The sequence below is a fragment of the Ictalurus punctatus genome, chromosome 9 (genome assembly GCF_001660625.3).
Source record: "Ictalurus punctatus breed USDA103 chromosome 9, Coco_2.0, whole genome shotgun sequence".
NCBI classification, from domain to species: Eukaryota; Metazoa; Chordata; class Actinopteri; order Siluriformes; family Ictaluridae; genus Ictalurus; species Ictalurus punctatus.
The window spans coordinates 25,090,277-25,106,892 of NC_030424.2; the positions used below are offsets into that span (position 1 = coordinate 25,090,277).

Here is a 16,616-nt window from a genome sequence, read left to right on the forward strand (position 1 = left end):
GTATATATATATATATACACATACATACATATATATATATATATATATATATATATATATATATATATATATATATATATATATATATATATATATATATATATATATATATATATTACACACACCCTCACACAATACCAGTCAAAATTTTGTGGACACTTGACTGAAATGTTTCTCATGAGCTCAAAAATCTTTTGATCTGAAGACGCATGATTAAATGTTTGAAATCGGTGTTGTAGACAAAAATATAATTGTGCAAACATATTCATTTCTTTCATTAGAAAAACTATATTTTATTTACATTTTTTTTTTTTAACCGGACGACTTGGAGCAAAATATTCTGAAAAGTAGCCGATAAGGGTCCAGCGTAGGTGGGAACTCCTTTAATACTGTTTAAAAAGCATCTCAGGGGAATTCCTCAAATCTGTTGAGAAAATGCCAAGAATACTTTTCTGGAAATTCTAGGCAAAAAAGGGTGTCTACTTTGGAGATTCTAAAATACTAAATTATTTTGATTTATTTGGGATTTTTTAAACACAACATAATTCCCATAGGTCCATTTGTGTTACTCCAGAGTTTTGATGACTTTATTATTATTCTATAAGGTTCTATGTTGGAACCTACAACTAAAATTTTAAAAAGGGAAAATAAGATGAATCTTTTTACAGAACCCTTGAAATACCCTTTAAGAAGTCTTTTTTTTTCTAAGAGTGCATGCTGCCTACTTAAAGGCAGGAGGAGATTTTGATATCTATTTTAACATAGTGCCATGCAGTTTGGTTTTTATGATTGATTGATTGCTTGATCTATTCATTTATTCATTTTATCCCATTTGGGTGATTGTATAGCGATTTTAGATACATAATTGTATTCAGACATGTGTTTTAGTGAAAATGTTTTAGTCAAATTCTTGCTTATTTAACACAATATCTACAAAAAAAACAACAACAACAACAAAAAAAAAAACAATGATGCAATACTAATTACTGAGTTACCCCAGTGGATACACACAGTTCAAAGCATAGAATAAACATAATAGTCAGGAACAGTTATGACACATGTCTGAAATTCAGAAAAACTCTAGCAACACTTTGTAAGAAATAAAGCAGAATGGGGTGTGCTGTTATAGGAAAATAATCAACAACAAGGCGGTGAAGCAGTGTTACTGATTATTTTCTCTCATGCATATCACATTCTCTCATATCACAGCAATTTGCCATGATTACAACTATTGTAGGCGATATAATTTATTAATTAATTACACGGCATACTTTTTAATGTTGGGGAATGGCCACGAAACACATTGTTCCTGTTATCACTTTATCATCTTTTCCTTTCCAGACTCTTTTTCTCTTTTTTAAAGTCAATAAGACAAAAACATGCCAATCACCATGTTATCCAGAAACCAGAAAGTGCAAAGTCTTCTACTCTAGACGTCCCTGTGTCAGGGAGAAATATACTGTTGTGCCTCCGTTAATACACAAACAAACAAACAAAAATTAAAGAAAGAAAGTTGATTGGGGTTTAAGGTTTTAAAATATATTTAAAATGTAGGGTTGTATATGACGTCTTGTATATAATCTATATGGTTTTTAAAAATATATTTTTTAATGAATTAAACAAGTGGATAATTTGGGAAGTGCTGGAAGATGCCCAGGCAGCTCTATTACACAGTATAGTAAAGAAATGTAAATAATCACATGGCATAATTGTAGTTATAATTATCACATTTTATAATATTTTATACAGCTATTCCTTCTGTAAATGTATCTAACGCCTGATTATTACATATTTAATCATTATTTTTTCATTTCATTATCATTAATCATTTAATTTTTTTGTATCATTAATTTTAATATCAAAACTAACAAAAGAGCAATACTGAAACCTTAAGATCTGAACATCCAATTGTAGTTAATTAAATTAAACCCTTAATGCAGAAACAAATATATATACTATTTATATATTTCCCCAATATTTTAGCAGTACTAATTTTTTAAACTGTATAAATTTACACAAATTAACAGTCGCCCTTTTTCCCCCCTCCATATTGTTGGCACCGGTGAAAGAAATCCTATTTTCCCCCGGACTTCTCATTACAGGTAATATATGTGCAGCGTGCAGCGTTCATTGGACGGTTCTGGTGTCAATCATCCTCGGTGATCCCACCTCCTGGGTTTTTAAATAAGCGCCAAAAGAAAGTGAACTATTCAACCTGTAGCTGTCGCGAGGAGCGCGCGCGCGTGCTGGATAAAAGCGGGTTGCTATGGCGATCATCAGTCTGTGAGCGAGCGCGAGCACTATGTAAACTCTCACCTTCATACAAACCTAAAGAAGAAAGTGGACGAGAGGAGGACTTTTTTGGCGGGTGGGTTTCTGCTCATTAAGCATTTGACTCGTGCATAGCAGTGACTGTTCGACATTAAGAGACATGTTTCTTCATCACTTGGTGGTTCTGTGTTCTTTGACCCTGTTCGTGACGCGGATCTCGGCACAGAAATCCAACGGTCAACGGGTGAGTGAGAAAATGCGCGCGCGCGCGCGCACGCACGCACACGTTTATCATTTGTCTTACAATCCTTGTGAGGACCTTCCAATTACTGCAGCTAATTAATGCTATGCAACACCTAAACCAGAGTCTATCATTAACCTCAGTAACCATAAGGAAAACTTTTGCCTCTTTTATTTATTTATTTACTTGTTTGTTTGTTTGTTTATTTATTTATTTAGGGTTTTTGTGTGTGTAAAAGGCAGTTTTGCTTGTGGGGACCTGCTAAATCTCCCCACAAGGCCAAACTGTCAGATACTCTAATCCTTGTAGGGACTTTATATCTTGTTTCCCACCAAGATATAAAAACACACAAGCTGTCACACATACACACACACACCAGCTAGGATTAATTATCAAGTATTTATACACCAATTGTACGATAGTCATCATTTATTTGGTTTCATTTATTGATTAAATAGTCGCTAACATGTGCCTGAATGAGTCACATGACCTGGTGACCTATCCCATGTACCTGAAGGACATGAAATCAGACTGCACTGTGTTCTCCTCTTCGTACTTTGAAGGTCTGCCTGCTCAATACAAAGAGAAGCAGATGAATCAGCATGGCATGGGCCTGTGCTATATTATATATAATTATGAGTCTAATTATAACAGAGAATCGTGATTCAGGATGTTCCAATCCAGATTTTCTGTTTTCAGTCCGATACTGATATCAGAGCTCTGAGTATCAGACTACACCTGATGCCGTACAGACACCCTAACAGTAACAAGCTTTCGACACTTATGCAAAACATTAGAGATGTGTACTGACGGCACGCATTAGGACATGTGTCCTTTGTTCACGGGCATGATCGGAGTTGCGTTAAAACCTGTGAGCAGATCGGAATAAAAAAAAGATGTCATTTACGTTTGCTCAGCAAGTTATAAGCGAGACAGGATGAAACAGAGAGTTAAGGGCTTTCCTCAAGGAGTCAAAAACGACTTTGTGGTGCTGGGATTTGAACTCACTTGAATCCTTCCAGACAGCAGTCCAAAACCTTAACCACTGAGTCGTCACTTCACACACAAGGCTTCGAAAGTAAAGCTCTCCCCAAAAAGCCCTAAAGAAAGTAAAGATAAAAGTATAAGTATCAGATTGGTGCATCCATAGTCTCGCCGTATTCTAGGCATTAATGCAGAGTAAACTTGAAAAAAAATAAGAGGAAAAGAAGTAAAGTCAGATCGGAATGAACGCATATACAGTACATTATTGAAATAACAGCTACTCAGTGCTGAATTATGAGTCTTACACTCATAATTGTTAATGGTCATTTGTGTCCAAAGGGTGTAGGTGTGAATTCAAGACAAAGCTTTTAGCTGCATAGACTATTCAATCGAATTACAACAAATGATTTGAGTATACATTTCAGTCTTCATGATTACTGAACTTGCATAACATTTCGAATAAATAACACACCACTTTGGATGTAGAATTATTATTATTTTTTTATTTATAGATCAATACTGAATAGTCCAGCTGTGTATGAACGGAGCCACATTGTCCTGTGGGTTTGCCAGTGATACTTCAGTGAACCCATTGCCCTTTTGTCGTATATGTCTTTTGCTCCCCTTGCACCCCTCTGAGTTGTAAGAAAGGAGTGAGCTGTTGCCTTCTTGGCTCTGCATTTTATACAATTTCAACAAAGACAACATTGTGGATTTCTTTTTTTTTTTTTCACAGCTGAATCGGTTTGTGGGGGCAGGACGCCCTGAATGGTAGCACTATATGGCTGTATTTAAAAGCAATACTTTTCCATCAGCCAGCTTTTGTTTTCCGTCCATACGTCAGGCCGTCATTTTCACAAGTGAGAAAGTCTGAGTCACGGTGATGAGCCTTATTCTTTCCTCGCTCACTTTCTCTCCTCCTTCTTTTTTTTTTGTCTACTCCCCTACCCCTTTTATACTCTGGTCTGAATCAATGATATGACACTGGCCAGACAAAACTCTACAATGTGCCCCAGTTACAGCATTTTTTCCATCTGAGAGAGGGAGAGAAACCTCAAGTACCTGATGGGCCAACATATTAGGCCCGAGAATGATTTGGCAAGATTGTCTTTTTTGGATAATGTCTATTTAATGAGCCACAGAGACCACAGAGAATGAGTGAAAGTGTGTGAAAGCGAGACAAAAAGAGCAGGAAACGTAGGATGAGAGCAAAAGAGAGGAAACAAGTGAGAAGTTGGCGGATGGCGCAGAGGGACTGTCATAGTTGTGGTCTAAGCGTGTGTTGACTCATAGATGAATCCATGAGCAAGTAATGCATTATTCTGATTTAAAAGAAGAAAAATGGATCATCTGTAAACGTTGATGAGAATGTAAGGAACATTCGCATGTTGTTTTAATTATGCCGTTTTAATCAATATATTTTAGACGTTTTATGGAGTACCAAAGCGTTTTATTGGCGTGTGGAAGAATCTGTTCATGTAGGACTTGAATGCGAAAGCAACAGAGTATTGCATTAGGAGCAGTTTCAAAAATTTTAATTGCTCCATTTTCTTGAGACTATCATGAGAATGTCTTTTTACCTTTTCTTGAATTAACACTGATACAGATATTATATTCAGTTACTGGGCTTCCTGAGACAAGATGACTCTTTTAACAGGTGGTGTGTGTGTGTACACTGAAAGAGAAGAAAGACTGAAAAACTTTGTCGGCAATACTAAACAAGTCCTCCCTTTTGCGCCTGAGAGGTTTCTAAAACACCCTGGTGTAATCATTACTGGAGGTCAGAGGGGTTATGATATTAAAACGCTGGAGTAAAACGCTTTAAAAACTGTCCTCCCCTTTGTGCCTCATTAAAGCTAACTTATCTCTCGGTTGTGAGAACGGAAAGCTTTATGAGGAGTTATGAGCACCGTGCTGGAAGGTGCATCCAAGCCAGTTACAGAATTCTGCACAGTAAGTTTTATGGAAAGTCAAATTCGATCAGGATTTAAAAAAAAAAAAAAAAAAAGCCTTTCTTGCCATCAGAGGGATTGTAACTTTCCATTTCTGCATTTAATCAGAATTGAGGGCCTCGTTTCTAGAACATACACCTGAACTTTAAAGCTGCATAGGGATAAAAAATAAAAATAAAAATAAAACGTTTTTCACCAAAGTAGGGAATCTAGCTAAATGAAACAAATCATCCACTTGGAGTGTATGAATGCCACATGAAAACAGTCTCTTGTTTCACAAGTGGACAAACATGACCCTTGTATCTCTGTGGTGACAGAGTAGAGAAAGAGAAAAAGGTCTATCATGCCCTTAATAACTCAATCTTTCAATAATTGGCATAAATGACCACCAATGGACTCATATTTTCACTGTATCAGTTAAATTAATTATTGCAGTTTTTGTCCAGTCACCATTTTTCAAAGGCAGAACATGGTATTTCTGATTTATTGGATAACTTAAGGGTTAAATGTCCAATAGCCACGTGTTCTCTGTTTTATTTTATTTTTTTCAGCCCTAAGAGATGTTTCTCAACACTATCTTGGGAAGTACCAGCTGTAAAATTAATAAAATGCTAATAAAAACAAGATCTACAGTATTTAAGTTGGACATGATGCAAGCATCTGAAAAATCAATCAGAGCAAAGACTCCAGTCCAGTCAAATGAATTCACCTAGGATCTGCCGTTTTGTCTGTGCTTGTAGAAAGCCGTATATTTGGCAATGTATAGATGTGTGACAAAATAAAGGAAAAAAGTAATAAATGATTAGCAGGTGTACTGCTTGATATATTTAAGCATTTAGCATTGTAACATGCACAATGGCATGTGTAAGTATGCTGAGCAGGCCCATATGACCTTGATTTTGGATCGAGATAGCAGTCACAAAGACTGCTCAGCTGGAGGCAGTTTCAATAGAAACATTGAGTAAAATGACACCTGTATTTAGATTGATGGTGAAGTTGTCAGTAATTAGGGCTGGAAATTGTGGCATGTTCAGTGAGTGTGATATTTAAGAAAAATCAAATACAAAAACAGAAGAGTAAGTGAGGTTCTTCAGGTAACTTTGCATGTCAGTGCAAGGTCATAATTCGACTGTCAGCTGTCAGCAAGAACAGTCCATCAACAAGTAGAGAAATATGAGAGAATATGGATGTAAGCAAATATTAATATGGAATGGACAGATAATGTGTTTAAATTAATACAGATACAAATAGTAGGCTGAGAATAGAGGTGCATTTGAATTAGGATCCTGTGGAATGCAATGAAAAAGTCATGCACGTGGGAGGTTTTTTTCCCTTCATATACAGTATCTCACAAAAGTGAGTACACCCCTCACATTTTTGTAAATATTTGATTATATCTTTTCATGTGACAACACTGAAGAAATGACACTTTGCTAAAATGTAACGTAGTGAGTGTACAGCTTGTGTAACAGTGTAAATTTGCTGTCCCCTCAAAATAACTCAACACACAGCCATTAATGTCTAAACCGCTGGCAATAAAAGTGAGTACACCCCTAAGTGAAAATGTCCAAATTGGGCCCAATTAGCCATTTTCCCTCCCCGGTGTCATATGACTTGTTAGTGTTATTTGTGGAACAAAGAAAGACCACATTCATTTACAGAGGCACTGCACGATGCATTTACAGCATCTTTAGTAATGGCCTGGTCAGGGTTGCAATGGTTTAAATTAAGCTACTATTTTTAAAAATTATTTTATATATTACATATTTGGGAAATACTAGTTGTAACCAACTATATTCATTATAAATGATCAGGTGCAGGTATATATTAAATAATAACTACGTGAGCTGGAATATTAAAAAACAAAAAAAAAACAAAAAAAGCAGTTCCACTCACATCTCTAGTTGAGACCAATTATGAATTGTGAGAGCCAGAATTGCTGATCTGCTTAGGGCGTGCAGGTGGGATTGGTCATATTTATACCCCTCTCATATGTAGTGTCTGGTGTTCCCTTTGTTATTGAGGTGTGTGGCGTCATCATGCCAAGATCAAAAGAGTTCTGTAAGGCCCTCAGAATAAAGGTTGTGGATGGTTATGAGTCTGGCATGAGTCTTGCCAATAAGCATATAGGCAAAGCCCAGGCCTTTTGGAATAATGTGCTCTGGACAGATGAATCAAAGATTGAGTTGTTTGGTCACAGTAACAGCAGACATGTTTGGTGCAGACCAAAGACTACTTTTCAGGAGAAGCACCTCATACCAACTGTGCAGCACGGTAGTGGAGATGTTATGGTTTGGGGTTGCTTTGCTGCCTCAGGGAATGGACATCTTGCATTCACTGATTCATTTACTAATTCTGCATCATATCAAAGAGTGCCTGAAGATAATGTGGGGTCATCTGTCCAAAAGTTGAAGTTGAATCGAAAGTGGACCTTTCAACAGGATAATGAACCTAAGCACACTAGCAAATCCACCAAGGAATGGCTCAGAAAGAAGAAATGGAGGGTTATAGACTGGCCTAGTCAAAGCCTGGATTTGAATCCCATTGACATGATATGGGGGAGATTTGAAATGGGCAGTACACGCAAGAAAAACCTCAAACATCTTGCAATTGAAAGAATATTGCATGGAAGAGTGGTCAAAAATTCCAGCATGCCTGATGGTCAATTATGCAAAATGTCTTCTGAGGCCAAGGGTGTACTTACTTTTTCCACAGAAGCATCTCACATGTATTGATATTTCTATTGAATAAATGATTGAAAAAGCTACTTTTCCTTGTGGTTTTGTTCAAGTATGCCAACTTTATTAATAGGTACTGTAATATTTACCATAAAAGCCTGAATAAAGCTAGTTAATATGTGGGGACTTCAAAGAATGAAGTGCAACCTCCAAAGCTGGCACCCGATTTAAAGAAAATAATTAATAAAACTTCTGATAAAGGATCTGTGATCTATGATTATACAATAGCTAAAACAAACCTGTTTGAAAAATGTTCACCTGTACAAATGAATGAAAACCATTCATTACTTTTTAGACAGGATGCCAGCTTTCCCGAGGTTGATGTCTACACACTTCTCTGATCTGTACATGGTTCCGATCTTTACATGGTGAATAATTTCAAATCCTTTGTGAAAGCTTCTAGCTTGAAGTATTTGGACATATTGTATGTAAATGTTTTCTCAATATGTTAGTTTAGTTTATTAAGGCCAGCTGACCGCTTCTACCTTTACCTTACCTCTGCCGTTTCAGTGCTGTCCCCTACCTAAAAACACCATGAAGGGAATCTGGGAGCTGTAGGAAGTATTGCAGTATAGGGTCTGAAATAAAACAGTTTAGCAGTTCAGTATGTTGAATAATCTCACAAAATGTCCTGTTTTACTGAACATTTTTGTTGACTAGACACATTGACTGTTAACCAGAGACATTTTTGTGCAATCACAAGCTTATTTCACTGTGTGACTAGTCCTACTCCACAGAAGCTGTGTCTCTAACTACAGTGTATGTGGGTGGGTGGGTGGGTTGTGTGTTAGACTGATTTGTGCTCTCTCTCGCACTTGTATTTGGCTTTAACTGTTGGTTCCTTTAGCAGCTCTGTGCTTGGATTGAATTCTGCTTCACTTGGACGTCGCTTCGGATAAATACACTTGCCAAATGAATAAATGTAGAAGTAAATATAACTGACATGATTTTGAAAGGAAAAATGCTGTAGTAGATGTCAGTGAGAAAAACGGAATACCCCAAAGAGAAAAAAAAAAAAACATCCTAGCAAGTGAAAATATTTAAAATATTGTTAAATATAGCCAGTATTTCATATTATACGATTATAAAAAGCAAAACAAATATATGATTATTAAACTTATTTCTATACATTTTTAAAACTAATTTTCAAGCTTAAAATATTCTTGTTCTATTGGCAGATTTCTAATTTTAAGAATTTATTTCTAGAAAGAAACAAAATTATTTGCCAATAGAATAAGACAATTTAAAACCCACAATTAGTAAAAGTATCTAAAAATATTATTAAAATTATAACATTTTTAAACATATGTTTAAAAATCTCATAATAAGAAATCTTAAATAAATTTGCCCAAATTTGAGATATTTCCACTTGGGGTTTTTTTTCTTTTCTTTTTTTTTTTTTTTTTTTTTTTTTTTTGTAGTGACGGTCTGTTCATGAATAAAATTAACCAAGACCATCTGGGCTTTTGGCTGTAGTACAGTGAAATATGATCAATATGTTTTAGAGCAAACACTGTAGACCAAAGATTCTGCTATGATTTCATCTTGGTAGTATAATTTAATCCTGACCACTGGATTACAAAAAAGCTCCACAACATCAGATTCACATCTGTGATAGATGCTCAAATATGTTCTGTTCTTTAAAGTCAGTTTAGCGTGTAAAAGTTTCCATGACAAATCCCTGAATAATTCATTTCTTTACTCAAATCTACCTCAAAAAATAGTATGGGATCCCAGCCTTATGATTCTCAGGGTTTGAAAAACGATTGATGTTTTCATCAATCTGTTTCACGCTGCTTTAAATGGCGGTCGCACATTTGTTTAAGCACCCATTAGAGAAAGCTCATGTTGGGGTAATAAAAACGAATGTGTAAATTGCTGATGTGCTCAGATGCTGGGTCTCCAGCATACCTGTGTGAGTGCATCACCAAAAGCCTTGTAAAGCTGCATGAAGAACAAATGCAGACAGACCAGTGTGTGCCAAGAGTGCATTCTCCCAGCCTTACAGATACAAAGTCTGGTCCCAGCCACTTTTCTCTTTTCCCACCTCTCTTTTAATTAGCTCACATCACAACCCACCACAAGCTGCAAATGTACAACATGAGAGCGCGAGAGAGAGCGCGCGCGCGAGAGAGAGAGAGAGAGAGAGAGAGAGTGTACATGTAATATAGCTTTTTACAGCCTACTTTTAACAGTGTCTTCTCTGACATACTGACACTCACTACCGACAGACAGAAGGCAGACGGCTCAGTTGGACCGAGTGTCTGAAAGAGAGTGAGAGACTGAAAGATAGGGAAAGTGTGTGTGTGTGAGAGAGAAAGCGAGAGAGGGGGGGATAGAAGACTGGCTGTGTATTTGATACACAATGAAAGACAGCTGGGATTTGGATCAGGGAGGCTTTTCGACACAGAGAATGTGTTCTGGGTCAGTGCTAAAGCATTTCGCTGTGGAGAGATAGCAGTGGGTATCAGCGGAGTGATATGGCACACTGTGGGAAACACCGGCAAGATTGCCAGCCTCCCAGAGCCTTCAATTACAACAGGATAAAGCAACACTCCAAACCCCCCCAAAGAAGTGTATCATTGCAAAATCGGTTTTTGGCATGTTTTATGAAACATGACAAGATATAGGAAGTCGGTGGTTAACTGCAGCAACCTGATCTCATGCAGGAATTGTAAGGAAAAAGAGTGTTGGATTTTATATTATTGAAGCCGTGAGAAAAGCTATGGCTGATAACTTTAATGATTTGCTCTTCTGAATATTTTTCACATTCTTCTGAATATTTAAGTGTGATTGTGTGAAATCTTCGACATTTCCACATCACTTTTCTTGTTTCTTGCCATGGAGAATTTACACCATTTGGTCTTAAAGATTAGTCACATGTTCAAGTCTTGCAATCCAAAAGCTCCAGTTTCAGATTATTGCTGTCCATGTTTTATTACTCTTTTGAGACTGAATGGGTTGCAAATATATGTTTTGTAAGTACTTTCCCCCCCTGTTTTTCTCACCTACTTGGTCACCTGCCAATTCTCATGCCCTATCATATGACAGCTACCAACCAGGGAGGGTGAGGGCTAACCAATACTTCCTTCATGACATTAATTCCTGCCATAATGGATAATAATAATAATAATATCTCAAAAACCTTCCTTTGCTGTCTCTTTCTATCAGCTCACTTCAGAGCCTTTGTGCTTCGTATTTTCCCATATTCCTTTCTCAGAGTCCTTCCTATTTCCTGGGTGGCCTCATCATTAACAAGATCTCTGTTTCCTAACTAAATGAATAAGACTAGAATAGAACAGTAATATGTAACTCTGCTCTGTCCTCCACCGCCCTACCAAATAAAAAAAAACATATTGTAACAGGAATTGCAAAGCAAAAATTAATAAGTCAGATGTGTAGATGATGAAGTATGAATGCTTATGAGGTATGAAATATGAGTGAGGTATGAAGCTATAATCTACCGCAGTGATCACCATCCATGTTCCTGGAGAGCTACCTTCCTGAAGACTTAAGCTCCAACTGTAATCGTGTCCAACTGACCCTCTAATCATTGCCTTAAGAAGTTCTTGGTCAGCAAATACAGGTGTGTTAGATTTAGGTTGGAGATGCAACCTGCAGGAATGTAGATCTCCAGGATCAAGGTAGGTGACTACTGATCTACAGTATTTGTGGGAAATAGAGGGGTGGCTTATCATACAAATTGAATTTATAGCTTCTTCAATTAATTGGTGATATTGGTTATCTTGATATTGGAGGATGCATGTGCAAACACACACACAAATTTATATTTAAGTGTCTGTTTAGTTGTGTATTTAGGTGCACATTTTTTCAAATGAAGGAATACAGGCTCATGTGTAAAGTAAAAGCAATCACTGCTTCCATGTGATTTAACGTAACAAAGCAAAAAATCGACAATTTTTAAAAAATTATAGCAGGAAATTGTTGCGATTGTTGTATGTAGTATGTAGCCAGTTGGTTTTGACCAGAAACAAATACTTGGGAATATATGAAGAATATGACTAGTCTAAATACAACCTAAATGACAAAAAAGTTGGGACAGTCTGAAAAAGTTGGGACAGTATGGAAAGTGCTAAAAACAAACAGACAAAAAGAGTCATTTGAAAATTCAGTTCGCCCTGTACTATATCGAAAACACATTATTAACACATTATTTTATGTGGGACAGTCCACTGTTTACCACTCTGTAACATCACCTTTTCTTTTAATAACACTTATTAAGCGTTTGGGCGCTGAGTGAAGACACTACATGGTTAAGTTTAGCAAGCAGAATTTTCCCCCATTCATCCATTATGCATTTCTTCAGCTGCGCAACTGTACAGGGCTTTCATTGCTTTATTTTGCGCTTCGTAATGCGCCTCACACTCTCAATCGGAGACCGGTCAGGACTGCAGGCAGGCCATGCTTGCACCCGCACTCTCTGCTTATGCAACCATGTGCTTGTAATCCAGGCAGAATGTAGTTTGGCGTTGTCTTGCTCTGGATGGCAGCACATGTTGCTCCAAAATGTGTACATATCTTTCTGCATTAATGGTGCCCTCACAAATGTTCATGTCAGTGCCCATGGCATGGGTAACTAGGGCTGTGACGGTGGTCATGACAACCTCATCACCACTGTGGTAGTTTGCCACCACGGTGGTGGAGAGCCACCTGCGGTGGGATCACATCACATGCCACGTTAATGTTTCTGCTTGAGTGGGCACTACAACAGGTACAAAGTACAACATTTTGTATACAAGTATAATAATGAGTTTCTATATTTATTTGTATTTATAACCTACCATATAGCGGAAGACTTTATATTAATACACAGCTTATGTAATCATAATCAAACGCCTTATATGGTGTTGTCTGTTAGTTTGGTGCGGGTATGTCAGGCGAATTCTGCACTTTCAATTCGGGTTCTGGGATGGATCTTGTTGGGAAACCAAATGTTACAGGCGATGTAGGAACATTTTGGATTTGTGCCTAACGAGAGAGAAACATGCGACTGTATCCATTTCCTCATTCCACTTCTTCTCCTTCTCCCCAGGTCATTCACAATACCGTATCCCATAGTGCTCTCAGGCTGTTTCTCATTGCAACAACACTAGAGCTGCAACAAATATTCAATAAAATCGATAATAATTATCGATTAGTTGGTCTGCGCGCGGCACGGGGAGATTTACTCATTAAGTTACTTCTGTTCAGAAAACACGCTTCGGATAGTAAATACTAAAGTTGTGTCCTAAGTGACATACTGTGCACGGAGTACTCTACCATCTAGTGTATGAATTTTAGAAAGGTAATCTCACCTCAAATGGAACATTAGCGGGTTTTTACTAACTGGAAGTATAAGCCACTTCCTAGTCGACGGCACTTGACGTCACACGCACGTAATGCAACACCGCTAGCTTTAGCCTCAGAGTCACGATAATGGCTTTCTTCAGTTTACTGTTTCTGTCAGCGTTACCTTTTTTCCCAACATGACCTCAGTCCTCATCAGACGGAGGCGAAATCGTCACGTGTCTGAGGAAGAAAGTGTGCGACCTATAAGTCCCCTAAGGCATGGTAGCATTTTATATTAAACACCGGTACAGGGTGTACCCCGCCTTGTGCCCGATGCTCCCTGGGGTAGGCTCCGGGTTTCCCCGTGACCCTGAAAAGGATAAAGCGGTATAGAAGATGGATGGATTTTATTTTAAATAATAAAAAAAAAGGCACTGAAAATTTGCCCCACTCTGTCCAATTAATCGAAAAAAATAATCGGCCAACTAATCGGTAATGAAAATAATCGTTAGTTGCAGCCCTAAACAACAAGGCTTTTCACGACACAACTAATGCTGAGTTGTTTCACTGATGGAAGTGCTAAAATAAAGCCCCATTTAAGTTTTTTTAATTAAATGACATACCATGACGGACGCTGGCTTTTGGACCTGATGCTGATAACAGCTTGGATGGTGCTTTTCCTCTTTGGCACGGAGAACACGACAGCTGACCACAAATCACGATTCTACTGTGCTGATGAGACCGAGCCCAGAGAAGTCGGTGGTGCCTCTGGACAGTGTTGATGTTTGGCTTCTGCTTTGCATAGTAAAACCTTAACTTGCATCTGTAGAAGCAGCGGTAAATGGTGTTGACTGACAAAGGTTTACCAAAGAACTCCCGAGCCCATGTCAGGATATCCATTACAGACTCATGACGGTTTTTTAAGATAGTGACGTCTGAGGGATCGGCGATCACACACATTCAGAAGTGGTTTTTGACCTTGCCCTTTACTCAACAAGATTTGACCGGATTCCTTGAATCTTTTAATTATATTGTGCACTGTACAAGGTGAAATGCCCAAAATCTTACCAATTTGTCTTTGGGGAATTTTGTTCTCAAAGTGTTGGATTATTCGCTGACGCATCTGTTGGCACATTGCCGAGTCTCCACCCATCCATTCTCTTGAAGGATTAGACCTTTTTTGGAGGCAACTTATATACTATGATTAGACGATTGCCTCATCTGTTTCACATCACCGTCTTATTTCAACTTGTCACATCGCTATTGGTCCTAAATTTCCCCTGTTCCAACTTTTTTGGCACGTTACATGCATCAGTTTCAAAATAAACATTTATCTTCAAAAAAACTATACAGTTGTTTAGGTAAAACATCAAATACCTCGTCTTTATATGTTTTTTGTTTCAATACAAGTTAAAGTACATTCACAAATCACTCCTATTTTTATTGGCATTTTACATACTGTCCCAACTTTTACGGATGACCTGATGCTTCACATAGTCATAGTCACATAGTCCATTTTTTTACTTTATATAAAGTTTTGAAAATGACAACAGCAGCTCTCTGGTATCTAAACTCCAATGACCGTCTCTCCATCCCCCATATCACATTATCTCATGTTACTTGATGTTTTGGCTTCACTTCTTTTTCTTTTCTTTTCATCAGGCACTACTTTGACTGATAATCATTTGCAAGCCCGTCAAAAGATTTTTTTTATTATGGCAGTAGTTATTTTTTGGTTTTAGCTTCATTACGGCTACATCATATCTATAACTAAGTATTTACATCTCATGCATCTCAGGCTAGAACTCAGAGGTTTAAATGTGTAACTAATATTTTAAGCATTTTAAGCACATTTACCCAAATGCATAGCCTGTGGTTGATTTTCTTTAAAAGAATCATTTCCCAGCAGGAAATTAACATTATATTGGAGCTGAAGAACCAGTCTACTCTTTCTAAAAAAAAAAAAAAGCTTGCTGTGCTCCTTCTCTGTGCTTTCAGGTTGCCGATGCCTACATGTGTTTTTCATGTTTTAAAGCAGTGCCTTCCTCCTTCCAATATAAATGCACGGTTATTATGTAGGTAAATATGCTATAAATATTTTCACTTTCGGTGAAAAGTTTTATGTTTTGTTGTAAGACCGTCCAAAATGTAATCTTATCCAGCAGGAGTAAAATCCATGGTTAATTTTATGGTCCTACAACTCAAACTACAACGCGAGAGCCTGTGAAATGGGGTTGGATTCTTGCAGAAGGAACACTTTTAATGTTTCTGGAGAGGATTTATTTTGAATTCCTGCATTTTAGACTCAATGTGTAGTCATTACTATATCTTGTAATTATGTATTTAGAAAATTAATTACAGTAAGATACTGTATACCATTTTAAAGTTGTATTTTTATAAGTAGTTTGTTAGATTTAGTCAGTTTTAGTTAGATCGGCATGCCTGTTTAACAAAAGGTTTTTAGACAGATTCAGGAACTTCTAAACTTCATTTCGTTACACTACATAGCCAAAAGTTTATGGACACCTCACGGTCACACTCATATGTGCTTTTTGAAGATTCCATTCCAGATTATTCCTGTTATAATAACCTCTACTCTTCTGGGAAGGCTTCCCACTAGATTTTGAAGCATGTCTGTGGGGATTTGTCCATTCAGCCACAGGAACATTAGTGAGGTCAGGCACTTATGTTGTTTCAGGAGGCCAGGGGTGCAGTCAGCATTCCAGTTCATCCCAGAAGTTCAGTGGGGTTGAGGTCAGGGCTCTGTTCAGGACACTCGAGTTCTTCCAGTCCAACCTCGGCAAACTATGTCTTCATTTACCTTTGTTTGTGCACAGGGGCATTGTCCTGCTGGAACATGTTTGGAACCCTAGTTCCAGTGAAGAGAAATTGTAATGCTACAGCATACAAAGACAGTCTATACAATTGTGTGCTTGAGACTTTTTTCACAGCAGTTTCAAGAAGGCTCACATATAAGTATAATGGTCACATGTCCACAAAGTTTTGGCTATATATCCATCCATCCATCCATTCATCCTTCCATCCATCCTCAACCGCTTATCCGTTATTGGGTCGCGGGGCAGCAGCTCCAGCAGGGAACCCCAAACTTCACTTTCCCGAGCCACATTAACCAGCTCTGAC

General features: G+C 37.6%; 1 protein-coding gene across 10 annotated transcripts in view; it reads left to right on the top strand.

Moving 5' to 3' along the window:
- Window positions 1–2,199: 2,199 nt before the first annotated feature.
- Window positions 2,200–16,616, top strand: part of smoc1 (SPARC related modular calcium binding 1) — a 69,575-nt gene continuing 55,158 nt past the window's right edge. For 9 of the 10 annotated variants that reach the window (XM_053682730.1, XM_017475940.3, XM_047157823.2 and 6 more), the window contains exon 1: window positions 2,201–2,515. In XM_053682730.1, coding sequence (XP_053538705.1) covers window positions 2,432–2,515 — 84 coding nt within the window. In that variant the 5' untranslated portion in view covers window positions 2,201–2,431. Of the gene's footprint in view, window positions 2,516–16,616 lie in introns of all 10 variants that reach the window. The other variant, XM_047157824.2, reaches the window with a different exon arrangement.